At 40.4% G+C, this 27,561-nt stretch overlaps 2 protein-coding genes across 3 annotated transcripts; one reads left to right on the plus strand and one right to left on the minus strand.

Annotated features, from left to right (window-relative positions):
* The first annotated feature begins 92 nt into the window (after positions 1–92).
* Positions 93–13,673, plus strand: LOC109482562 (fibrous sheath CABYR-binding protein-like). 2 transcript variants are annotated; one of them, XM_019785318.1, is made up of 8 exons: positions 2,083–2,277; positions 6,603–6,718; positions 8,464–8,584; positions 8,893–9,093; positions 10,822–11,054; positions 11,468–11,729; positions 12,059–12,132; positions 12,631–13,673. In XM_019785318.1, exons 1-7 carry the CDS (start codon positions 2,247–2,249, stop codon positions 12,124–12,126), a joined length of 1,032 nt encoding a protein of 343 aa, XP_019640877.1. In that variant the 5' UTR covers positions 2,083–2,246; the 3' UTR covers positions 12,127–12,132; positions 12,631–13,673. The 2 variants fall into 2 exon arrangements, with proteins under 2 accessions (XP_019640876.1, XP_019640877.1); XM_019785317.1 differs by lacking the exons at positions 2,083–2,277; positions 8,464–8,584; positions 8,893–9,093 and adding an exon at positions 93–1,032.
* Positions 13,570–27,413, minus strand: LOC109482563 (long-chain fatty acid transport protein 4-like). The gene is made up of 11 exons (XM_019785319.1): positions 27,076–27,413; positions 26,298–26,406; positions 25,486–25,765; positions 24,739–24,903; positions 24,051–24,322; positions 22,520–22,724; positions 21,926–22,057; positions 21,082–21,219; positions 20,417–20,581; positions 19,782–19,928; positions 13,570–16,055 (listed from the first exon to the last, which is right to left on the minus strand). The coding sequence occupies exons 1-11, from the start codon at positions 27,312–27,314 to the stop codon at positions 15,898–15,900; spliced, it is 2,010 nt and encodes a 669-aa protein (XP_019640878.1). The 5' UTR covers positions 27,315–27,413; the 3' UTR covers positions 13,570–15,897.
* Between the last annotated feature and the right edge of the window lie 148 nt (positions 27,414–27,561).

The raw sequence follows: 27,561 nt of genomic DNA on the forward strand, positions 1-27,561 counted from the left end.
TCATGGTTGACCAAGGCAGTCAGACGGTTACCGACTCGACCTCACAAGAACGCCCTAACCAACAGGCGAGCCACCAAGCACGAACGCGTAGCATGCCGTCCGTAAGGAGTAAAGAGGAGTTTTACAAAGATAATGTCCTAGGAAGTGTTCAGAGCGACCCCTCTGGTGATGTGGAGCAGCCGTGGGCATTGACACAACGGGGATTCGACACTTCGTGCGAATCCATTACAGCAGAAACTATGCAACAGGTGCCAACCGAGGAACGCGACGTGCTAGTGGCGCACCATGCGGATCATGGTAGTACTGCTGATGAGTCGGCTGAGGAGATTTCATCCACCGAGTCGTCTGAGGCTGAAGAAAACGTACAACCTCCGGACGTCGAAGTGTCATCAAGCCCCGCGGAACAGAAAATGCAGGATCATGACTTGATGAATGCAGCAGAACCGAAATCAGGCAAACCCAAGAAAGAAGAGAGTGTCACTGCAGAAGAAATGGAAGAGTATGAAGCGAACGAGTCAGCTATCCATCCGGTCAGTTCAGAAGAACCAAATGTGGGCGGAACGAAGGAAGGAGAGAATGGAAGTGCGGACGAAAGTGAAAACGATGACGCGGAGAGTGAGTCAACCAACAGTTCAGCGAGTACAGATGACTTCAAAACAGACGAAGAGAAGGAAGAAGAAAGCGCAATCTCCTACGGATTGGAAGACGGCGAACAGGCAGAGTCAGCCATCCATCTGACCACTACAGAAGACGGTGAGTCTATTCTCTGTCTACATGTTACAAACATCACGAAGATAGACACTGGCACTGACAGAGACCAGAGCGAACAGGGAGAGAAACAGGCTAAACGTGAAATTGCAAAACTCGAAGGTCAAGTTGAACACACAGACGCACCGCAGGAAGAAAGAGAAGGGAAACAAGGGGACAACACAGAAGATAGGCCTGGGGAAGAAAATGTCAACGAGAGTGATGAACTTGACAACATCCTTGAGGGGCTCCTGAGAGATACTGCAATAGTTGAAGACGACAAAGGTAAGCCAAAAGGCTGTGTAAGTTTCGAAGAGTAGTGCAAGCCTACAATACATCCGACGTTATCGTCGAAATTGTGAGGGGCGATTTTGGCATGGCATATCCGCCTGATGATGGACATGGTTGTCTTCAAATCATGTATGTTGAGTAACAAACGCTCTAAGATTGTGTCAATTTTGATTTTTTTTTTTTCATTATGGTTTTTACCGTTATACCAAACACAGGTTCTCAACTTTGCAGCTGTTGTTTGTACCCATACTGTTTTCTCCACTTTTAATATACGGAAATAATGAAAGAACACAATGTAGTAACGTTACATATAAGTTTATATATATAAAAATACGCACTAGCGTCGCATCCCCGAACTACTGAAAAAGATCCTGGATGACTTTGACATTGATGAAAGTTGTTCATTCACATCAAAAACGAAAAGCCTGTTCAAACAACGTATCAACACACTTGACTCTTTTCATACAACTTTAATACGTCCGGAATAGCTAAAACTACCGGATGTGACTCATTTAATGGCATTTCCTTGTTGCCTTTGGTTGTAACGTCATTCGCGATGAAGGGTACAATACCCACTAAACCTGTTGGGAATTTCTAATGTATTTATCCTTTCAAGTTTCAAGGCAGGAGAAATACATGGCAATACTCCATTTCTGAGAATTTGTCCCCGTCCCGCATTGACTGACTGCTTGCAATATTGTCACTCTCCGCTAAGTGACGCTGTAGAGGCTTCAGTCTCAATTTTGCCCCCAGGTAACCTTTGTGATTAAGATTAGAATAGCCCATTATGCCGTAGGTACATTTCAAAGTAAACCACATATGGTTGTGTATCAATTAATCGTATGCATAAACCATACAGATGTAAACATCTGAAAGAAATCTTCATAACATTACTGTTATATTTAGATACAGATTTCGTCTCTTTTTTTATTTTTAAAGTGCACATTGACACTGCATTTACCCGTTTATGGGTCTGGTGGAACATTCCTTCCCCAGCTGACCCCGCATGACCTGTGTCCTGGTTCTCTCGACCAATGAGAGCGCCGTAAATCCAATACGTCACAGATCAGCTGGTCTACATTGCCTCGGCGTGGTTGACGTTGCCAGGGGAATCCTATGCCAGTTTGACATCACCTCTTTATCCGTCAGCTCGAGTTACTAAAATCATTGTAGTGCGTGCTCACATGGTGTGGAAGTCAGTTTGAGCCATGGGTTGTGGTCCTTCATCGAACAAACCAGGTCAGTACCAAGTTTTTCTGGGTAATTTTAATCAGAAAAGTCGAGGGAACATCAGACCAGCGCTCCGCCATGCCCCTATCAGTAGACCCGTCACCCATTCCTCTGTTTCCAGCATTTACAGCGACGTAGTTTATCCACCAAACAAGTTTATAGCCCAACCTTTGTGCGTGGGTCAGATTTAGAGTGTTTGTCACCTGTGGTAAGTAGAATTTGATAGTGCGTGCTGTGTAAGCGAGGTCAATTGTTTGAAGAGATACCGGCTAAGCCTTACCCCCGCTCCAGGACTCAACAACTGTTAACAGGTGTTTTTGTACCTGGGCAACAAGGTGTCCTAGATTTTAGACATCACACATCGCCCTTTCCAAATCTCAGGAAATCCTCCTAACACCAACCACTCAGGGAACGGCGGCAGGGCTTCGCAACCATTTGATTTAGTCATCATTCCAAATTGGTTTTCACGAAAGTTTTTGCTTATGTAACTTTGATGAAATTGGATCTGAATCTAGGTGCGTTCTGTCGGTCCAACTGGGCACAGGTGTTTGCCAAGGAGACTCTTGTAGTCTTGAGACGTGGTAGAAGGAACGTCAAGTTGTGATTCTTTACAAATGTCAGAAGTACAAACCTATTAGCCATGGAGGAAACAAAACAAAGCTAAACAGAACGTCGTTATTTTGTTTAACTGAAGAAGGTGTGTATAAAAACTCAAAGTAGCGTAACAGACACCCTCTTGTTGTGTCACACCTAAAAATCACTCTCTCAAAGGGGCCATTCACTCAGGGTGACATGAGTATATATTTACCACATTTGATGACCTGAAGTTTGATGAAAAGATTTTGTTACAGCTAAAAGCTACCTGTTTGGCTAGTGATTTTTCTTGTTTATTTGGTAGGATATGTAAATGATAGATTAAATGGGTAACCCTAGAGACATCCAAACAATCAGATTTTACATGCTGATAGCAGGGGGTCTTGTCATTGGTTACTAGGACCGTAGTCATGATAATTAGTGCAATTTTTGGCTGATGAAAAATGTTGATAGTAGTGGTTTCTTCTGGGAAATATGGGTGCAGCAGTGGACAGGAAGAATCATAATTATTTGCATAGAATGTCAAACTTCATTAAGAATGTCACATGGTTCTAAGGAGCGAGCCAAAGAAGCCAGGCGGGTGGTGAGGCCATGTTTGAATAGTCATGACCAGACAACTTTTTGAAGCAGGGGTGATTACGGGCCAGTCGGCAGGTCTACGGTTATTTGCACGTGGTAGTCAGGTGTGTCCTACGATCGCGCCGGTAATCCATTCAGCACAAGCGACCCTTTCCTAGATACACACGACCGCGCTGTATTGTGTCCATCAACAGAACACAACAAACGACAGACATCGGCACCGCTCCCTTTGTACGCGCTTTCTCCGGTGACAGTTGTTACAGGGCGCCGGACCCACATGTTTATCTCTGTTTTTTTCTGTTCCATGGGAATTCGTCATCCTTAGCCATGAAATGTTTAAATGGTAAATTTGCGTTAGTACTCTCAATTACATTTTGCTTGTGGTTTAAAGCAAGTGGCCACCACACTTGTTCCATTCCCTTCAATAAGCGTCCTCGACAAAGTCTCTACTTCCTGAAAGACCTGAAAGAACGCTACGTGCCGCCTGCCCCAGTTTGATGGATCATATTTGCCAGGGATTAAGACTTAAACTTCTTAGAGGCAACTTTTGACAGAGGCTTTTCTGCCCTCAAGTGGATTTTGGGTTGTAGTTCGTAAGAAGGATGTAGGAGCTAATACAGTAATAGGATTGGGACAAATAGAATTAGAGCAATTCCCCTATACAAAACTCACTCCCCCCTCTGTCCAGTATTACCTCTATAGAATGCTGCTGAACTTTCACAGGGGCATAAGGGAAGAAAAAAGCATGAATGTTAGGAGGTTAATATGATAAACTCACTAACTGAGATCTTAGTCTTAAATTTCAGTGTCTTTGTTTGTCAGACTCTCAGAGAATATCATTAGGTAACAACACCTAGGGCTATTCTATGTCAAATGTTTGTAATATGATCAAAACCCACTAGGACTATTCCAATGTCAAAAGTTCAGGGGGCAACTAGGAAGATTTTGATGCCACTGCCCCAACTTTTATGTTGAAATCCTAATGTTGTCTTTGCTGCCCCCTGAAATATCCATTTCAAATGTGACAGACTGTCAGAGTACATTTTTACACTTCTGTACAACCTAAACCACTTGATAGAAACAAGGACTCCATTTGCAACAAGTTAAGTTATTACCTTACTGTTAAAGTTGTATTTTTTTGTGGTATCATCAGAAAAATCTTGAGATGCAAGAAGGGTATTAGGCTACATGCAATCATTAGAGATTTAATGCTACTGAGTGTTCTGTCATTTTCTTGTCATTCCAATTTAGAGCTATCATCAGTTATTATTAGTCCTTGCTGGGGGGTAGCAGGCATATCTATGATTATTGTTACCAAACGAAAATTGTACATATAGAAGATAAATGGAAACAACTAGTACTTTTAATTAACATAATACTGCTTGTGAGTGCTTCATGTATGGCAAGGCTTTTACGGTTGTACGCACTGATCCCTTTGGGACTTGGACATCCCTGAGATTGACTGGCTGATATTTCAGTTAAAAGCAAAATTGTTTTGGTTTGCAACATTTCTTGGAAACCATTAATACACCCATAGCATAGGCTAAGCCAGTTTAATTCCTTGTTTCTCAGATTTGCCCCTATATTTTCATTGTAATTCCTTGCTGAGATTTTTGTAGCTCACCTCTTAGATAACATTGTAACAGCTGAACTGTTTTATAACACGAACGTTTTATTTCTTAGTTACCCTCAGGTGGGCCATCCACCACCCCCCACTGTATACCCTGGGGGTGACACTAAGTGCCGAACCATTGTCTGCCCCAAATTTCTTCATAAGAAACAAGTGTTTGTTTACTTGATTACCTGAGCAACAGCAGCGCACCTGTCATCTGTTGTGTCTCGCGGGAACGCCTTGTCTATAGGCTATTTTGACAGAACTGGATCAGTCTGGATTTATGCTGGGGCCGTACTATATCATGTGGTAAACCACTTAGTGAGAGGATCGGATTTGAGGACTAGAGGAATTGGAAGTACAAAATCTTTTTTTAGTGGGAAAGTAGCTGATTTCCCTTGACATTTCTATATATAGAAAATCATCTTGTAGAGTTTGGTAATCTTCATTCCAAAGTTTTGCATTTTTTGCATCTTTTTGGACATTTTAGTATTGGAGAAATTGAATGGTTGTCCAGTGATGGACTATTTAGCAATAATCATGTTCAAATTCATATTTTCTGCAACTTTTTTTATCTATTAATGATTTAGAAGATTGTATTGAAGTAAAAATGGTATGTTCATTGTTTTCAATCAATTATCTTGTCGTGAGTGCCAACACTTACACAAGATATCAATCGTCCGCGGGCCTCAAGATAATCCTTGACCAAGAAAAAAGCATCTCACTTTTGGGATCAGCAAGTGACCCAAATGCACCGTGGCACACAAAAGGGTTAACTACATCAACAACCGATCGATTCAAAGAAAAAGAATGCACAGCGGTCGCCGCATTAATTTTTCATAACTCCTATTATGGTACATCAAAGTCAAGAAAGAAGAACACTGACAACAGGTGAAGAACAATGACAGGTGCACAATGGGTCCTATACCCCTGTCTAATCTGCTATGAATGTAATGAAGTTGGGCCTAATGTCTAAAAGCCTTTATGACCTAGTTATGTCAAAGGTACTATTATGGTCCTTAGGCTTTCATCAATTTCTTTACCCTGGACCTTATGGGACTTGACTGTAAAAGGAGTGTAGTGCAGCTGTACTGAAAGTTTGGATGTTCAACAATGATACATTTATGTGAAATCGATGGCAAAAGAGTCCATCAAGAATTCTCGTTAGTTATAAAAAATGTTTTCCGCCACACTTGAAAATGACGCATGGTCGTCATTTAGGCAGAGATTGGGCCATGTGCGGTCCAAAATAGTACCGGTCATGGTCACGTTGGACAAGTGGTCAGCTTAGGCAATTCCTTTAATGTCTGATGGGGGCAAAATCGGGACCAAGAAAAAGCGGTGGTAATGGCCAGATGACCGGATTATACAGGTGGTAGTTCAAACAAGTTTGACTGTACTCACAGTACATGTATCAGTTGTATTTCTTAACTGATAACAAAGCTTTAAAGTCTGCAGACACTTTGACCCAAGGAGTATCATCATGGTGATTTGAACTAAGCTTAAAACTCCAAGGGCTAACTTCCTTAATGTTCTGGGTGTTTTCCAGTTGCGACAGCGCCTCAGAAGACATTGTTAGTAGAAGCGAACGGTCGACAAGACGCGGCGGAGAGGAGAGAAGATGGCGTCAAGGACAGACAGGAGAGAGCGGCACAGCAGGCAGAGGTACGGGGGTCAAGGGTCGTAACTGAATTCTTCCAAATTGAATATCAAATCATTACATGAAGAAAGATTTTCTTTCTATGTCCCGACCTCTCATGTACTTTCTTTTCTGACTTATTTTTTTTTTACATTAGAATTATTTCAGATTATTTCAGCAGCAAACCAATAAAAGCGTCTAGAAATATTCTAAATGAAACACTTTTACAACAAAATGTAGAACTTATGCCTTCTATACTGTTTCATATTGTGTTTCAGATATCAAATGAAATTTTACCAAAATGCAATTTATATAATTGGAAAACATAATCAATCAACAGTGGAAGATGAATGGCATCGGCTCATAGTATTTACATAATGTGTCCTGGAATGTATATCAAGGACAGGGCTGCACTGTCGCATACTCTGTCAATACAAACAACATATCACTACTGATTAATAATGAGAGTCTGGTTCTAGTTATATGATGCATTAGTCAACATGACAGATATTTGACAGTAGAAAAGCAATGATTATGATTGAATATTGAATATCTGATATTTTAGCTTTTTTTTCTTCTTGTGTGGCAAAACTCTATCCATTAATGGTATGGCACAACCATAAGGTTAGAATCCAAGATGGTACTCTGAGGTTCTTTTCTGGTTGAAATTTCATTGATGGTGTGTCACTTGCCCCAGAACTGTCACGATGAGAGAATCATCTTGCTTAATCTGATACATCAGGAGAAACTGATCATTAGATAATCCTCTGTCCTAGCTTTTGCAATGTCAATTATCATGTGTATGTGAGTGCCAGTCTCTGGTGGCTAAAGATATAACTGAAATCGTAACACCCATCTTAAATTGTTTGCCACAAAATTTGCTCCCAGAGCACTACTAGTCTATTAGATGACAAAGTTGTATTCCACATACTATGTTTTGACCATTTCATCTGTAGCCAATGATTTATCTGTTTACGATTGAACCCCTTTCCAAGAAGCTACGGTCGTTGACTCGGTGGTAAAATATGTCGTGCAGTCGGTACTAATTGCATGGGGATGATTGCCTCTATAGAGTGACGCAAATGACGTTGAGTTGGTCCGTACAGAAGGCTGTGGTTACAATGGCTCCCACGCACGCATGTCAGCGATTGTAAATGGCTGTGGAATGTGAGGGCCAGACGAGGAATTCTGTTTACGCATTACTGTCTCCAGTGCTGCTGTAAGAATTGTAGATTGCACATTCAGGGGCTAATGGTTGTTTCAAGCCAAACAATGACACATGATGTGATTTAGAAGACCATACATACATTTTGTAAGTAGACATTGAAGCTAGATTGTACAAAAGGAAGCCATTGAAGTACATGTATAACTTAAAAATAACATACAGGAGGGTGGTAGCAGATTACATACAAGTGGTATTCATTTGAAAGACATGTAGGTTAAGTTGAGGAAATATCCAAAGTTTGATGTCATCCCTGAGGTTTTATTATCTGCATGGAACAGGTTTACAGGTTACAAGATATAAACTGAGCTTTTAGTTTTCTTAAATCTGTCATCAAGAAAGCAGCCATCTTGTCAGTCTAGTGGAGGTGTGTACTGGCCTTGGTGCTGGATGGCTGGATGTTGTGCACACTTGTCCTGAAGCACTTCATAACCCTTTTCCTCCATTCCAAAAGCAGTGATATCCTTGTGAAATTTTTTATGCACTGAAAAGTAACTATTGATGAACTGTTAACAAACAATAACTGTGTTATTTCCAACCCTGCTGCAGGACATCTCAGCGAAGAAGATGGAGGAAACAGAGCCCCCCGTCAGGACACAGCGATCGGCGTCAGCAACAGAGCGGGAAACTGCAGTAGTCAAGCCAACCAGTAGACCAAGTAGTGTAACAGGTACAGGCAAAGTTGTTGTACTTAACGTAATGTTTCCTTTCTTTATCTTGATGTAAGTTTTGCAGTATTTTTCTTTAGGCCATAAAGTTGAAAGTGTCTGTATTGTTTTATTGGTGATCCATGATTTGTATCTTCTAAAACTTGTATCCTATCATTAATTTCTGCTTTATTAACACTCTAACACTCTTATCTCCCTGCTGCATAAACCAATAACCAATACAAATTTGCTGCCAACAGCTACCTAAGCAGACTGAAAGTCAATCTGGCTTCATTTCATGACTTACTGAACCCATTATTTACCCTTGTAGTAAAATCCACCCCTAATGGAGATGCCTCTAGAGGGGAGCCAGAGGGAAGTCCCCCCAGTCCCACCCAGGAAGTACAGAAGGTAGAGGCAGAGGAACTTGGGAAACCAGAAGAAGCTCCCGCCACAGAAAATGAAGCCCAAACAGAGGTACCGGTAACAGAGCCAGAATCAAAACCAGAAGACGCACCAGCACCAGAACAGGGTAAGTCTGAGGCAGACACTCAGGAAGAAACATCAGGGACCAAGGTAGCCAGTCAGACAGACATTGAAGATCAGACAGCCAGTCAGAAAGAGTCAGGAGAGAGTGAGATAGCCAATCAGAAAGAGTCAGGAGAGAGTGAGATAGCCAATCAGAAAGAGTCAGGAGAGAGTGAGATAGCCAATCAGAAAGAGTCAGGAGAGAGTGAGATAGCCAATCAGAAGGAAGGCACAGAAGTAGGGCAGGCCAATCAGGAAGAGCCTGGTGAGGGTGATGTAGCCAATCAAGTGCCAGATCAGTCAGCCAATAACAAAGCAGAGGAGCTAGGCAGTGAGATAGAGGGGCCGGATGAGATAGAAACTGAGAAAGTTGAACAAGAAGTAAGTGATGTAGCAAAGTCATCTGAAGAGCAAGAAGAGGCCAAGACAGCAGAAGGCAAGGGGGTGAGTGCCAAGGGCTCAGGAGAGCAGATAGAACAGATGATTGAAGAGATCATGAAGTCTGGTCCACCCAGTAAAACAGCCCTGGAATCCAAGCCAGATCAACCCAGTAAAAAAGCCAGCGGGGAAATCAGCCAGGGTGGTACTGAGGTTGACCAACAGTTGCTTGAGGTCAGCCAGAAGCTGCAGAAAGTGGCCAGTGACAGGGAGATTGAAGCAGCAGAGCAAAAGGCTGCAGAGCAAGAAAATGTACAGAAGTCTGGCAGTAAGACAAGTGTGAAGAGTGGTGGTGCTCGGTCCAAATCATCTCAGACATCCCTCGGTGGAAAGACATCACAGAAGGCTTCTGCAACGAAAGTGGCCTCTGCACGTTCCTCCCAGTCATCCTTTCAGAGGCTGGTGTCCAAGCTGTCACTGAAGAAGTCCACTTCATCACAGAGTAGGAAGTCACTCACCGATCAGAAGACCCCCTCAGAACTGGAGGTCCGGTCCGTCACTTCCCAGTCCATTTCAGACATTGACAAGAAGGACAGCAAAATAGCATCAGTAATGACCATTGAAGAGGCCATTGGGGATGACATGGAATCTGAGAAGAAAATAGAGGTGAAAACTAGCCAGGATGTAGTGGCTTCAGGGCAGGCTGATAGTGACGAGGCAGCCAAAGGGGACAAGGAGGAAGAGTCAGGCGCGGTAGATCAGGCAGCTAGCACAGAGAAGGAACAAGAGTCAGGCAGCTTAGACATCGCAGATGAGAAACGTATGAAGGAAGTGGTAGACAGAAGAGGCACAGTCGTTATGAACCTAGGGACCAACATGTTGGTGATCGAGGGCTGCGAGTCCAATCCTGACCCAACACTGCATGACATGAATGTGCCAATAGTGCAGGAAGGTAGGCAGATAGCCAGGGACAAAATTTTCCGTAGCCAGCTTTAGATTTGTTCAAAGGAATTAATGGAATTGATGGTAACATTTGCATTAGTTGTCACCTAGTGGCCTAGCTGCCTTGACTACCTTTAGGATAGAAAAAAGATATACATTTATGGCACTTTTACAGAGATTCTTTCTTTTTATCATGCACGTAGAACAGGAGTGTTAGCAATGTTGTTGCTTTGTGTTTTTTTCTTGTTGTTTGTTTTGATACCTTATATATGGCAAGTATCTGTGGTAGAAACCACAATGTTGATGATTGTGATGATGAGAGTGTATAAGTTGTTGCTATACATGTACATGTTGTGTTGTTGTGCTAGCTTACATGTAGTCTTATGGTTGTTCCTGCTTCTCCAATCTACAGATGAGAGTAGTAAACCTGCTGAAGAGGCAGCTGAACCTACCCCAGAAGCTGCCCCAGAACCAGCTGAAACTGCTCCTGAACCAGCTGAAACTGCCCCTGAACCAGCTGAAACTGCCCCTGAACCAGCTGAAACTGCCCCTGAACCGGCTGAAACTGCTCCTGAACCGGCTGAAACTGCCCCAGAGGAAGCACCAGCTGCAGAAGAACCCAAGCCAGAGGAAGCACCTGCTCAGGTAGGAGCTTAGACTGATACTCTATAATGCATCTCTGATACTCTCTAATCCAGATCCCGGAACCCAACTCTTTACAATACATTAACCTCTATTATCACAGCCCTAGATGTGATACAGAAGCAGGTGTACTATTATAATAGCTGATGTCAAGGGCATGGGGAAAGGGAAAATTCACATTTACCCAGTGGTTCACCTGACAACCTTGGGCAATGGCAGATGCACAGTCAACTTTCTCTCCCCTCCCCATACTCAGGTCTAGCACCTATAACAGCCCAACATGTTGTTGTTACTCTAGGGAAATATTTGACTATAGGTTGCAAATCATATTTCTTCAAGGATTTATTAAGGAATGGCAGACAAAAGTCACTTTGCAAATGATGGATTCTGAACACCCATGACTGTTCTTACCACAGGAGGAGACCCCAGCTGAAGAGCCTGCTGCAGAGGCACCTGCAGCAGATGCACCTGCAGAAGAAACACCTGCACCTGCAGAAGATGCACCTGCAGAAGATGCACCTGCAGAAGAAGCACCCGCATCTGCGGAAACAGGTGAAGCAGAGAAGCCTGCAGAATCTACAGAGACGCCTGCTGAGGCTCAGGAAGAAGCACCTGCAGCTGAAGAGCCTGCAGCAGAAGCACCTGCAGCAGAAGCACCTGCAGAAGAAGCAGCTGAAGGTGTGTAAATCCTCTGTGATCTCAGAACAGACAAATGACTTTGTATAAATCTCCTTGTATTTACAGAAGGTTATTCTTAAACCAATAATTGAACATTATGAGATACTATAAAATTGGAATAGACTAAGAAAGGTGTGTTAAGTTTGCAATTGAAACTGTAACTTACAGTAGTTTTTTTGTGATATGTTGGTGGTGAAAGCTGCACACATGTACATAAAACCACTGAGTGCAAATATTTGATAATTTACAGTAATGCCCAATTACAGAAATGTTCCATGTCCTGCACCATTTGCAGCATGATTGACAATTGACATTGTTTGACTCCACAGCCACACCAGAGGACAAACCAGCAGAAGCCACCGAGGAAAAACCCACAGACGCTCCTGCTGCTGAATAAAGCCCTGTGAGTGGATGACTTTACACATTGCAATTTTTCAGATATCACATAAAAATTTGACAAGAAATTTAACAGATACTGACTGAAATGGGAAAGTTAAATTGTAAATAGCATCTATTCAAAAAAAGTGCAAATGATTCAAAATGTAGCTTTAGACTTGTGTGACTTAGTAAATCTGTCAAACTACATATATTGAAGAGACTTGTGACTTCACGTCATAACTGATTTATATGTAGACTATGTTTACCTTCGCATATGGTCTGCTCTGTAAATTCTTACTCAAACACATTCACATATATGATGACAGAAGTCTAAATCCCTCCTACTATAAAATTGCAACATGATGTAACCCAACAGCAGTTACCATGGTGAGAGACAGTCTGGTTCAGGTCATTGACCAGGTCAGAGGTCAGTGTTTGGAACGAAAGAAGAAACGGAGCAAAAACAATATGTTTTCCTTCGGTGAACATAATTACTTATTGGCGACATTTTACTTTCTTACAGGAGCAAGCAGTTTGATTGGTTACTTCTCAACACAACATCAACATGTCCGTCCAGAAGATTCCACTTGTGTGTCAGAGAGAGGGGTGCAGGGTTGAATAGAGCACACACATCTAAACATCGCCACCATGTCCAGTATTCTTTTGACATTTTCAACATGCTCAACATATCTAAAACGTTTGTGCTGACAGGGAAATAATGATTACAATGTATTGTTTAATTTTGACATTGTACAGTATATGTCACACAGCCCGTTTTGTCAAGTAAAGACTTGAACAGTATTGTATAAAGTGTACACTGTTTGCATATATCTATTTTATATATATACATATGTTTTTAAGTGTTCACAACTACAGTAGTAATGTATTTGTTGCATACGGGTTGATAATATTCATGCCCAACAAAATGCAATATCACTTCAAATATGTGACACAAATTTGGATCATTTCAGAAAGTAAAATGACAGTTTTGTTTTTTTCACTTGAGGATCTTTATGATTTAATGTGAAGTTGAACCAAATCAGCAATGTGTATGTGTGCCATGTCTTCCAAGACCAAATTAACTTTAAAAATGGCCTGGTTTATTCTGAAGTAAACAGGAGGACTTTTGTCAAAGATGACATCCTAACTTAAAATTGCCCAAGCGAAGGAGCTAATGTATGCCCCGTCCAAAGTACGCCTGTGATAAGTGTAAATAAGAGATAGATTTCCAAACTGTACTAGAGAAAATGCGACAAGAGGTCGATTTTAAGCCACAGTAAAAAAGAATTATTTTGAAATGTCTTTGAAAAGTGTATAACCTTTGCAGTGAACATTTGTATAGTACGAAACTTTTTAAACATGCTGTACATGTATGTTTTCTTTTTCTCACCATATTCTCTTAATGGACTCAAAAGTATGTGTAAACAAACGTGTAAAAATGACTGCATATATCAGTATTGAAGTAGTTGTGTACTACTGTTGTCATTTTTCACTAGCTTGGGGTTTTATGCGCAGTGGAAGTGTTACTCAATGGAGACAATAAACAAATATATTGTGCATTTTTAAGTGGTGTTTCGTTTCTTGCTGCAGTGTTTTGCTGTATGTTACAAAATGGGAGAAAATCTGTTGTTTTCACACATTTATTTCTCAGTGTGCCTCAACATAGTTACAAATAACGATATGTTGTTCTTTGATTCAAAGCAAAGCAGATTCAAGTCACCCATTCAAGAACATCTTTACAATCACTGGACTGCAAACAAAAACATCAACAAATCCTCTTTTCCACACCAAACATTAAAGTCAAATCCACCTTAATCAAATTTTGATTGACATGATTGTGATAGAAAATTATTTTGCTATTTATATTGTAAAGTGGAATTCAAATCACACAAACAAAATACATGCACAGCAAAATTGCCAAGACCACTAGATGCTTAGAACACTCAATGCACATCAATGGTTACATTTCACAACTTTAAACTAACATTACTACATGTACTATCACTAGCAGTACAGAGAACAGAGCAGCAACATTATGAAAACAAGGCTCTGCCAATGAGGCATGGCCAAAAATAAATCATTTTAAAACAGCACACATGTATGTCTTTATCAAGATTATCAACAGACAGTCCATCATTCACAAAGCAATAAAATCATCTGTTAGTATTCATAACAAAACCTTTGTGCAAAATAAACATCTTTGTTCACAAACTGATTACACAATGGCACGGATTGCCTCTAATCCACCTTACATAAGCTCCAGACAACACGTGAACGTTGTCCCTTGTTGCTAGGATACCAATCAACACAATAGTGCTGTGAACACCAGGTGTTTACATAATGGCAAGGTTTGCCGTCCAAACATGCTGTCATCTGAGCACACAACGCAACCTGCAGACCACTTCTCAAGTTATAAGTACTAGCTGCGATTCACATACTTGAAATTCTTTCTCATAAAGCTTTCCTGCTCTTTTCATGCATGCACAGTGTATAGTTATATGTTTTCCTTACCAACAACCCACAGGTATTTTGACATCATCTCGATTACAATTTTAAATTTGTATCAGGCTTAAATTTTACTGGGCATCAACAACATTATCACTCAAATCACAAGTTTTCCAATGCTCTTATCTTTGATAGTGCCATTCATTCCCACATAACTAGCTTACAGTGTCTCTTATCATATCTTCAGGGCATATGGCCATTCTTAACAGTATATTCAGATTTCAACATTACATGTATAACCTCATAACCAGCTTATATACAATGTGCTAAGGTACTTTTTTGTACAAAAGGAATAGTAAAGTGATGAATAGTAAAGTGATAAAATAACAAAATCTACAATTTAGAAAAGTAAAAAAAAGATAGGAAGAAGAACAAGAAAATATGACATCATCAAAGTAAGACATTATTCATTACAGATTTAGGTATACATGTACCTAAAAACATCCTGAGATTTGAGAATATGCTTGAGAATATTTTCCTAAGTGTGTTTAGCATTAATAGTAGATAGGTTGCATTTATACTACAAGTAATTTAGGACTATTCCATTTAAAAGTGTCAGGAGGGGTGACCATTTTATCATTGTCCTCTCCATCGTTTCATTAGTGATCCTCTAAGCTGAACTTGTCTCATCCTAGCTTCAGATAAAACCTTTACTTCTACCTTTCTAACTTAGCATAAAAGGGTTAAAACCTATTACACAAGCTCCTCTTCTATAGTGCAAGTAGAAGGAAGACCTGTAAAATGTCTTAACAACTATTTCACTGATACATGTAATAGAATCATTTCATTACATGTAAGCTACAAGAAGAATTTACAGAAAATTCATTCCAATTATTTTAGGTGCCACTTAAAAGTCATTTGGGTCAATTTTAAGTTTTCCAATAGATTACAGCTATTGATTCTGCTGTTTTTTGTTCATCACCTCACAATTATATTATCATCATTTAAGTATCTTTTTGCATTGAACATGTCATTTAGCCTGGATACCAGTCTTGTTAGCTTAGTCTGCTCTGTCACCCCTGCCTGGTAGCATTCAGTAAAGGAGAATACAGCTAACAGGGCTGGCAACCAGGCTATGTCTAGACCTGACTCCTGATTTGTTCGTTGACTGATTGATTGATTAATATGCTTTAACTCTACTTTGTGCATTAAAAATCCCCAAAATCATTTTCCTCAGTCCTAAACTCTTCTATTAGCCCTAATTCTTCAACTAGTTGGGATCCAAAGAACTTGACCTATGTAATGTATCCATACACACACATATAAGGTGGAAAAATGGAAGATATCACAAGCGTATTTTCCCGTTGACGATATCTTGGTACGCGGCAGAGTCGAGCGGCTTGTACGTTCCCGCGGACAGATCCATGTAGTACATCTGGTCAGAGATGACGTCAGGGTTGAACCCTTCCTTACGTACGTCTGTTTTCTTCAGCTTAAAGGTGCCTGAAACAGTGTAACAGAAAATATAGGTGATGTTTCATGTGCCACTGTTATCATAATTTCTCTGCTTATCCCACATCAATTTAATTGATGGTTCTCAGATTTTTTCACAAAAATGATGAAGCGACAGGGCGAAAAAAATAGAATATAAAACAGCCCTAGGCATCCTATGATAGCCCCAAATGCTATTTCAGGAGCTATGAAGTCAACATACCAGGCCGGTTTGTAATTCAAACAATGAAATTTGCAAATCAGAAAATAATGAAACGGGTGAATCCGAGAACCAACAAATTAAATTGGTGTGGCCTTAAAAACAAGTAATGGAACATCATATACACATGTTTGTACCTCCATGAGATACATGTACTTATATATGCCTTTTCAAATTTCTTGTTTTATCCATCATCATAATTTCTCACTGCTTTCATTGAAAGGGTTCTACATTGTTCTTTTTCACTGGCTTGTAAAAGTGCTGCATGTTTATATTGTATATTGACATTTTTAGTCTCTAGAAGTGGAACAATGATGTAGTTTAGAAAACTAGACGGTCGATTACATGCAATGTCCACATCAGTGATTATTTGTGCATCAACACGGTGCAAACATTCTCCTTCTTGGGTAAATTTGAATTCCAACGGTTCTTCCAAACAAGCCCTGTCTATGGCAACCTAAACAAACAGGTCCAAACAATACCCAGGTACACAAAGAAGTGGTGCCATAACAATACAACACTACTATCTGCACAGATTAATTAGATTTATAAAGAGATGCCACAGTCTTAAGAACGATGACCACATTATGGTATTTCTTTGCAGAGCACACTGTATATATTCTTTGTAAACCTCACACTCACAAACATTTTATACTCATTAAAAGTATAAGCTCTTATAAAGGTGAAATTAGTAACATTTCATATTGTTTCCTTTGATTTTTTTTATTCCAAATGTCCAATTCATGCCAGGGTGTTTAGCTGTACTTTATTGGTGAGCATACACACAGAAGGTACACATGTAGTTTACAGTACTATCCGCCTTTTGTGCAAAGATAAAGACTATAGTATTATAGTTTATGGTCTACATTGTAAATCAATCAACCACTCATCCAATCAAGGGATGGCAAGGCAATACGTTGAAGACTGTCTTTAAAGAGTACAGTTTGTATGGATAAGTACATGTACATGCAATGGTGTGCACCTTTGGTTGTCCTTTAGGTTGCTTTTGTCCTTGGAGCTACCAACCTGACAGACCTACAGTTGGTTGTCCATGGCAACCATAATCATATCAAATAACTCTCCGCCCAGCATGTTCATTACATCTGTTTGTATCTCACTGGGAACAACAATGGCAGATGTTTGAGAAACCCTAGATTGTTTCCCTTTTACAAACAGATGCCACACATGTCTACATGTACTACATGCACTTTACAACATCTGGCTCTGAAAAGAAACCAATCACAACTGATACACAATACAAAAACACCATGTCTTTACAATACAGTCTGGCTGGGACACTATAGTGTCAAGAAAAGATGATAGGGCAACACACATGCTTTCTCCTAGATGGCTCGCATTTATCTAAATTGCTGTTACTGTAAAATTTGAAATTTTCGCTGTGATTTTAAGTTTGCGATCCTTTCTGTGACATCTCACCACAATCTGATATTACCACCAACATGCACTCTGCCTTCTGGTGTGTTACTACGATCACTTTATTCCTCAACCTCTTGATTTTAACAGTGCAGTGAAATTTTAGCCCCACAAACATATATTAATGTACAGTATTAAAACCCGTCATTAGAACTAATTCCATATAACTGTTAGATACAGATGGTGTACACTTTGTGTTTCCCAGGATAGAATTGAATGACACTCCAACATACAAACCTCTTGTCGAATGAGTTTGCTTTCAAGTGGCTGTATTAAATTATATTTCACTACTTTGGGTATTAGAAGTTTCTAGACTGGAACACTGTACACCACATAAATAGCTTATCTACAAAAGCTAACTGGGCATTTAAGTGAGACAGATGACCAATACATAGGTCCTCTGTCTGAGTGAAATGCTCAAGATGGAGTAATATGGTGTACTATTTGGTCTGAATGGTTCTTATGAGGTAAGAGCTGTGTTTTCCATATAAAATCCACCTGCCACAACATGTGCTGGGTCAATGCCCTGGAGTAGCTTTCACTACTGTTAGGTTGTACGCTTCTTTTTCCATCATGCAACATGTAGATTGTAAACAAGAAAGACCTTTGTAAAAATTTGAAAAAAAAATATATTTTGACTTTTTGTGAATTTTTTGTTTCATTCATAATTGTCAAGAACCTTGAACCTAAGACCATCTACATGTACATTACATGGACGTTCCAAATGTAAAGTACATGAATACTGATTTACAAAATGATATGGCTCTCTGAAACCAGGGCACATACTATGTCAGACATGCACTATTTACATTACCACACTTTTCAATCTTTGTTAAGTTCTAAGTGCCTTTTTGAGCAGGTGCTACCCTAGTTGCACAGGCAATTCTTACCATGCCACCTATACAGCCATGGCCTGGTATTTATATATATATCTCTATACAGAGAAAACAGCATTATTTCTGTACTCCCTTCTTCTGTCCATTCAAAACAAGCTTCCAGGGTCACAATAACAAACATGTGCACTGGCTAAGCTATACCACAATTTACACATCAGAATCATATAAAATCAAGGTCTAAATGTTGTTCTGTATGTTTACTCTGCATCATAATTCATATACAGTTTTGTAAATGTAAATATAAATTTTCAGCATTTTGTTTTAGTTCTGAGTTGATTTTTTTGGTGTGGTAGAAAATGTAGAACTTGGAAGACAATCATGTTGGTGAGTTGCTATTCTTTTTCTTACAGAGAATGTGGTGCTAAAGCATTTCAGTGAAAATAGAGAGGTCCAGTCATGTTTGAATGCCAGTTTCTGGTGCGGTTAGTGTACCACATAGCATGGTGGGCATGCCTTCATGGTTAAAGGAAAGGTCTTATTGAGGAGAAGTGACCACGGCAGGGTTTTTCATGGGGAAAAACAGAGCAAACACCAGAATCCCCCACACAAGGCATCCCTCATTCACACGTAACATGCCACAAGTTTACACACATTTCTAACACAGTCACTAAATACACAGACACATGGTTGAGACTATTACTCTCAACCATGTGTCTATGTGAGGCATTAATGCCTCAAGCTAATCAGAATGAACTCGAAAAGAATTTGAAGAAGTGTTAGTACAGTGTATGGAATCTACTGTTAATCTTATTATTACCATAGACCAAGGATAGCTTGTCTAGGATCATCACAGGACACATTCATTAATAATTGACAGGTCCATTTACCCTCCAATAGCATTTTATACAGCTTAGACCACACAAGCTAGTTTTAATGGAGAACATCAACTCTCGAGAGCACCAATCTAATGCAAAAAGTATTCAACTTATTTTCCAATGGGTATTGCATATAATTCTCATTTTTGACAACGGTGTGGGAATGATAATAATATATTTCTCTGATTTTATGGCAGTCTTCCAAATGTCTCAAAATCTGAGCAAATATTGTAACTAATCATTGTCAATCTGTAGAAAGGATCTTCAATGCCATTTTGAAAAACAGCTTGGTGTTGCGTTATCCCCTATAATAATTGTGACAGTTTCTTTTCATATAATTGACATGAATATTGAATACAAAGAGGATCCCCACCTGTAGTGTCCACAGCTTTGGTAAGTCTGAGGAACATGGGGATGGCATACACAGGCAGAACCTGCTTCAAACTGCTGGCCAGCTTCTTCAGGTCTAGGGAGTTGTTCTGGTCTGCCACAGCTGCCATTCCTGCCCGACCCTCCATGCCTACAAGCAGTTCAAATGTCAGGAATGGGCACTCGTTGCCACTACATACAGGATATCATAAATGTTCCTGCATGGAGTCTTCATATTAAAATACCACAGTTACAGGCTGAAAATTATAGTTATTACTTTTTTTTGGAGCTGGCATAGAGTAACTTACACTGATTGGTACGTTCAACCAGTAATCTACAACCCTGTTTGTGATTTTGTCATCATATTCATAATGTCTCAGTATCTTTGTTATTTCTTGTAGTATTCAGTAGTAGATTTATTGAATAACCTACAACATGTACCTGTACTTGATTTTTAGTTTTATTTATTTGAACATACATAATAAAAGCAAAGTACAAAACATAATACATTGGAAAAGTAGATGTGTATGGGTGGAGAAAAAGCCATTAATGGCATGTTTGGTATCTCCCACTTATTGTGATAAATCTACTGCAGTACTCTCTTTTGTTGCCAGGGGTCTCTGTTAGCAATGCACCTACCTGGTACCTCCACCCCATACACCACGGTGTCCCTGTGGTCCAGTAGTCTGCTGACCGCGCCCTCCACCTCCATGGTGGACACATTCTCACCCTTCCAGCGGAACGTGTCGCCTGACCGGTCCCTGAAGTACAGGTAGCCCAGCTCATCCATCATCAGGACATCACCTGAGATGAAGAGGAAACGTTTTAAAAAGTTGTGGACAATGTAATGATTTACGAAAAAAAAAACAGGTACGCAAGCAAATGGATATGATTTTGGAAATGGTCAGACGTTTAAGGTAGCATCCACTACCTTTCATCAGTGACACTGGAGAGTTGTCAGAAAGGCAGGTTTATAAGTACAAACTATTGATTGATGTGCGTCTGTGGAGATAAGTGAAGACAAATTTTTTGAAAGTCCAAAAGGAAACAAAAGTTAGACAATATAAATTTAATAATAAAGATTTGCTCTGGGAATGATCCAGCTGCAGTACTTCCTTACATTGCTAGGAGTCCCTCCTAACAATGAACACACATCACTTGACACTGAAAAAAAACACTAGCCAATAGCATTAAATTGCATCCTCAAGAATCCTTAAAATATTTAACCTATTAGTCATAAAATCCGATACCTTTTGTACAAAATACTTTTGTAAATGAACAAACAAACAAATGAACAAACTCACCTGATAAGAAAGCCATGTCTCCCTTCTTGAAGACATCATAGGCTATCTTCTTCTTGGTTGCCTGCTTGTCTGCATACCCATCATACTCCCTCATGGGGTCCCCCTGGATAATCTTTCCTACCAGCTCACCACACTCACCTGGGGGTACATGTAGTAAAGAAAACACTCACTCATGATGGAGTGAGTGTGGAGTGACAAACATCTATTTGTAAACCTCAACTGAACACAAGTTGACACAAGAAATCTCATTATTAAAGAGATTTTCTTCCAGAATCTCTTTCTAAACTGTAAAATCTTGTTCCAATTCTCTTTCTGCAAGGACTTTCTTGGTGTCTTCTCAATTATTCAGAAAATCATTTTCAGAATCTCTACATACCAACTGCAGAAACTTAAATTTGTGGCAGGGCTCAAAATGTCACCTGAATATGCAGGAAAAAATTCTGGTGCAGGTAATTTTCAATATTACCTGTACCATAGCAATAAAGAAGAAAAAAGTATTTCTAGCCCTGTGTGCACCTAATTTTCCTAAACCTTTTTTCTTCTTTATTGCTATGGTACAGGTAAAGTCTGGACTTTAGCCCATATCATATACAAAATAGCATTTTCACAAATGTTTCACATGCGATTTGAAAAGTACAATGTACATGCAAAATTACTTGAGTCAGTACTAAATGCAAAATCTGTTACATTACTAGTATACCAACACCATTTTGAACCCCAAGCCTGATTTTTTCAGTCTGCAAAATTGCAGGTTGCTTAATTTTTCTCCTGCAATACTGAAAATGTCTCTGTATAATGTAGACTGCAGATGGGTATTTCTAACACTGTGTGTGTATGTCCCTACCTGCTTGTGCAGGAATACAGAGTCCGTCTGGCCCCCTGAGGAGCTGTCCTGTGGCCTCATCCACCCTGACCAGTCTGATGGGGTACACCCACGGCAGGATGGCAGAGTTAAACCCACACGCTCCAACTTTTCCTGTCATACAACAATGTTGGATGTTTCCTCACCAATCTTTTATATAATAGTTGTTATGTATATACCTCCTAGGAGATTGCTAAGGAAAATAGTTGGAAAACATCTATCAGTTAAACAGAAACAAAATGTTTCAATGAGAAAAACTTGCATACAATCAAACTATGGTCCTCATCTGAGACATGAAGTTAATTTGTATTCAGATTCTTTTTACTTTAATATTTACAATGTATATGTTTTTGGATACATGGTACAATGTTGTCCTTTTTGTATGTTCTTTAATTCGCCTCTCATGATCTGTTGTTCTCTTGTTTATGAAAATAACATAAAAAATTGTGTATTATAAGGGGTTTCCTTCTTACACAGCCAGTAAAGTTTCTCACCTGCTTCTATTAGTTTGGGAAAATAAGAAATTCTTCAGAATCAAACATGGAAAAAAAGTATAGCAAAAAACAGTATCCTTACCAGGGACATTAGCAATGTTTACATTCCCTTCAGTAGCTCCGTACAGCTCGGCGACTTGTTTGATCCCAAACCTGCTCATGAAGTGTTCCCAATTGCGCGCCCGCAGCCCCTGTCCCAGCGCCACACGTACGCGGTGCTGCGTCTCCGAGGGGCGGGATGGCTGTGCCAGCAGGTATCTGCAGATCTCACCTATGTACTGAATAACCTGGTCATGAGACAAAACATCAGAGGTTATCAAAAATGTTCAACAATGCAATTAGCTCTTCTTTGTTCTATAAACCTAAAAAAGTATATTTTTTCTTGTTTACCAATTTTACTACTGTATTTATTCATACTTTATTTGCATACATTTGTATTTAATATGTTGAGTTCTGTGGAGTGACAACTTGTAAAATACTGTAATATTTGCGGTTTTCACGGTCACTTATATACCACGAAGTTATTAAATACTGGGACAAATAAACCACGAAAATATGTCCATTTTTCGCAGACCGCCAAATTTTGCTACTGCGAATATAAAGTGATTCACAGTAGACAAAGATGTGCCAAATTAGAAATACATGTACAGAGGAATCTTCTGCAATCTTCGGTTTGCTGACGACATTGACCTACTTGGCGGCAGCAACGCTGAACTGCAATCACTCACCGACAAACTCAACCAGAGCGCTGGCTCCTTCGGAATGGAAGTCAGCACGGAGAAGAGCAAAGTCATGGTGAACAGCAGCACTAGGGATGAGATGTACTCAACCATCTTCATGAATGGTGAGGAGCTTGAAACAGTGGACTCTTTCACTTACCTGGGGGGGACACTCACAAAGGATGGCACCAGTAAAGTAGAAGTCCACAGAAGGATAGCTCTAGCAACGGCAGCGATGGCTCGCCTTACCAGGATTTGGAAAAGCAAGAACATCAGCTTTGCAGTCAAGTATAAACTGTACAAATCCCTGGTAGTTTCGATCTTGCTGTATGGATGCGAGACATGGACGCTTCTAACAGACACAGAACGCAGGATCCAAGCCTTCGAAACAAAGTCCCTGCGGAGATTGCTTGGCATCTCATACCACCAGCATAAGACCAACGAATACGTCTACCAGCAAGTATACAGCCTTGTTGGCCCCCAAGAAGCAGTGATGTCAACTGTACGGCGCAGGAAGCTGCAGTGGTTTGGACATCTGACCCGCCACAACAACCTGGCAAAGACCATCCTACAAGGAACGCTGGAAGGGAAGCGACGGCGAGGTAGACAGAAGAAAGTCTGGTTGGATAACATCAAGGACTGGACGTCCCTCACCGTCCCACAACTCCTGACAGCAGCCCAAGACAGGAGGACCTGGCTATATTCCTGCTGCAAAGTCTGCCTTGTCCCCCCGACGACCAGTGTCGGTCATGGGACTAGGTAGGTAGGTAGGTAGGTACAGAGGAAAAGACGTACATGTACAAATATGTTTACTGTTACAAAAGGCTATGCAAAAATTAAAGGAGTACATGTAGCTTCTGCATCATCACTCAGTACATCACTCCATCTCCTTACCGTACAGTTATATTTCACACAGTCGTCCCAGAAGTTGCTCGCGGAAAACTTCCTTCTAACAGCGACCGTCATCCCGAAGATGAGCGCCTGTCCCACGCCCAGGATCCCGCCCGCCGTGTGATACAGCGGCAGTGTACAGTAAACCACGTCGTCTTTACGCAGGCCAAACAAGTGGTGGACGGCATTGGCCATGTAGAAATAACGGCTGTTTTTGACAACTGCTGCTTTGGGTAGTCCCGTCGTGCCAGAGGTGTAGATATACAGAAGAGTATCTGTGGAAACAATACTATCGTGAATGGACTACAAAAAACATAACATTTTCGTCAACCTAAAGACCTTTTGACCCTCTCAAATAATCAGTCTGCTGCTTAAAGAATTCTAGAAGAAAACTTTCCAATGACACACAGATACAGTGCAAAGTTTAAACCTTCACAAGACATATAAACAAGGTAAGAAATTGATTTGGGAACTGTTCACTTTCTCCAATGGTTTCCTTTAAAATGCAAGTAAGGTCACCAACATAGCTGTCAGCACTGCTTTGTTTGTTTGTTGCATAATCGGTAAACCGCCTTTAGGCGTAACACACCAGTTTTGTACATGTAAGTACAAGATGCATAAGACCGGACTATACTGCTGATATACAGAGAGAGAGAAAATGCACTTCTATACACATGCATATGTGGTTAACCATTGAAGGTAGGTTTTTCTGTGACAGCCATCGGTGGGGGGAGTTTTGGAGAGTTGGTGACCTCTGGGTCCAGGTCTGTGTAGGACACGATGGCTCGCATGGCTGGACGTCCCTGACAGTACAACTGGAGATCCTTATTCAGCAGCGAGCGAGACTTTACCACAGCTGTGGGGAAAGATGTAATAATATTCACATCAAATATCATGGTGCTCTTAAGTTTCCTATTATGCCAACTATAGAAAATTTTGATATGTTAACCAGTTTCAAAGAGAGTTTTGATACTACATGTATTCCAAACTGGATCAAAGAGTCATATTGGCATGGCAAGAAGAACTGGCAGCAAATTCAATATTCCTGCCATATTTCTGCCAATCATTGGCTTGTATATATATATCAGTTCTGTCCAAACCTGGATAGGGATAGAGGTATAAGGATAGCAGGATAGGGATAGGGATAGAGGATAAAGATAGAGGGATAGGGATAGGGATAGAGGGATAGGGATAGAGGGATAGGGATAGAACTTAGAAGGATAGGGATAGGATATAGGGATAGAGGATAAATATAGAGGGATAGGGATAGGGATAGGGACAGATTGTACATTGCATCTAGTGGCAACATTGCATCCATTACAAGTAATTTATTACAATGAACTGATAAAGTTTTCTTCTGAAACTGACTTCCTTAGAAGATTCCTTATTTTGAAAGTCATTTTTACTTCTCCTTCATCATAGGACAAATAAATGTTACCTTCGAAAAGTTCAGCCCCAAATATGAGTGCCTTTGCCTGCGACACATTGATACAGTGAGCCAGGGACTCCATCCTCAGGTTGAAGTTGATGAGGGCAGCCACCACGCCAATCTTGGCCAGGCCCAGCCAGATAGCGACAAACACGGGCCGGGATTCCATGTACAGGGCCACCACGTCCCCGCTGCGGTACCCCAGCTGGCTGAAGTAGTTCCCCACGGCGTTGGAATACTCATCCAGCTCCTGGAATGTCCAGATCTCATCCTCGTACATGAAGGCGACCTGGGAAAAGGAGAAAACATGGCGATTCGAATCTTCTTTCTGTTTTCTTATGTACAGCAAGTTACAGGCAATGTGATCTTTGATAAAGCTGTGTTGGAGGAGGGGGTACAAGATTGTCACATTATTTTAGGACTATAGTCACATTTAGGACTACATTCTTCTCTTTGCAGTGCTGGCTCACCAACCAGGAGCCAAAAGCTGTAAGTCAGTATTGCGTTGAAGGTAACTAAGAGAAGAACTATAGAAACATTGACAGGTAATTTTTTTTCATTTTACAACAAAGAGCTGTACCAAGTATTATAACAAAATACAAGTATGACTATGAGTACTAATCAGGACTTTCATGGGGGATTTTCCCAATATCAGGAAAAGCTTTGTATGATCATAAAATCACCATCCTGATATCACCAGACCAGATATAGCAAAATTCAATGAGGAGCAAAATATATAGCAAAATAAAGAGCAGGCCTACATCATGTCCGGCTTGGTATTGTAAAGCGAAATACTGCAAGGCTACTCTAGATCTCTGTACCTTGTTGGGGTGCCTGGCCACTGTCTCCTTGAACATGTCTGGAATGGTGGTCTTGTTCCTGGTGTGTTTCTTCATGGCCATCTTAAACTTCAGCAGACTTCCAAGAGCACTGAAGAAATTAGAGTGTTATTGATATAAATCTTAATAAAAGTCGCAATTACTTACAATTCCATTTTCTTTCTATTCCATTCAACTTATCCTAAACTCCAAAATTAGTATATACAGATGTAACACTTAACAGTTACATACAATATTTAAGACATAAATCAATAACAAATGCATTTTGCAACAATGTAAGTACTTTTTATTGATCGAGTATAATGGATCATTTGACCTGCACGTGATTTTGCACAAAATCTGAATTGTTAGATAAAACATGTCAGTATCGTAGCAGGGAAAAGGTTTGATAGGCAAAGTCAACAACACAGTATCACTAGATAACAATATTCATTTAATCTGACATTTGCTATTCATAAACGTACGCCAAATTAGATGGCAATTGCATTTGCATGTCAATCATAATCAAAATAGGAACTTGTGAGGAATATAGAGGACTAAAAACAATAAATAAAACAGGTATAAAAAATAAGAACGTCACGTGGCTCGTCTAGATCTGTAGTTCTGTCAGCGATCAAAGATCATAAAAGATTTAATTTACAACGTAATTTTTATGGGTGAATTTCAATATGATATTTCCATACACAAATTATTAAAGCTGTAGGCCGGGAGAAGAAGATTATAAAACGCCGTGCAATATAATGAATATTTGCAGACTTACTGAATATCTCTCGGTAGCGTGAGCGCCACGACACGGGCGAACCTCCAGCCGCCAGTGACGAGATACACGGCGGTGATCCCGCCCACAACCCCCGCCCACCCCAGCCCGGCGTACCGCCACAGCACCGCCGCCAGGGCGCCGTAACCAGCCAGCTTCAACATCCTCCTCCTCTCAGGAAACAGGGACACAAACGTACGCAATAGTCGGGCTGGACGATAAGAAGAAACGGGGCGAAACATCCAAAATCCACCGAGCAAAGTTCAGTTGGAAAACGCTGGTCTTTCGCCCTCCCCACTTTACATCGCAGCCGAACAACACCCGAGTACTTCCGATTTCCGGGAGTTTAAAAAAATAGTCTCGAAATAACTCCTTCCCTGTTGTAACCCAAAACTAAGACCAATAGAAAAACAATAGTTATGTAATCTCTGGATAGATTTAATAAGCTCTTTGCCAATCAGGTTTTACAAGTATACCGTTTTTCTGTGT

This window comes from Branchiostoma belcheri, unplaced genomic scaffold, assembly GCF_001625305.1.
Source record: "Branchiostoma belcheri isolate BF01 breed outbred unplaced genomic scaffold, Haploidv18h27 scaffold6, whole genome shotgun sequence".
Classification (NCBI taxonomy): domain Eukaryota; kingdom Metazoa; phylum Chordata; class Leptocardii; order Amphioxiformes; family Branchiostomatidae; genus Branchiostoma; species Branchiostoma belcheri.

Excerpts from the sequence above, each read along its gene's own strand:
- LOC109482562 (XM_019785317.1), top strand. The coding sequence starts at position 93 with ATGCCGTCCGTAAGGAGTAAAGAGGAGTTTTACAAAGATAATGTCCTA. Across the intron at positions 6,719-10,821 it reads GAGCGGCACAGCAGGCAGAG|ATGAGAGTAGTAAACCTGCT; the intron begins GTACGGGGGTCA and ends TCCAATCTACAG. Across the intron at positions 11,730-12,058 it reads TGCAGAAGAAGCAGCTGAAG|CCACACCAGAGGACAAACCA; the intron begins GTGTGTAAATCC and ends TTGACTCCACAG.
- LOC109482563 (XM_019785319.1), bottom strand. The coding sequence starts at position 27,314 with ATGTTTCGCCCCGTTTCTTCTTATCGTCCAGCCCGACTATTGCGTACG. Across the intron at positions 26,407-27,075 it reads ACGCTACCGAGAGATATTCA|TGCTCTTGGAAGTCTGCTGA; the intron begins GTAAGTCTGCAA and ends TAATTTCTTCAG. Across the intron at positions 24,323-24,738 it reads AGAAAAACCTACCTTCAATG|ATACTCTTCTGTATATCTAC; the intron begins GTTAACCACATA and ends TTGTTTCCACAG.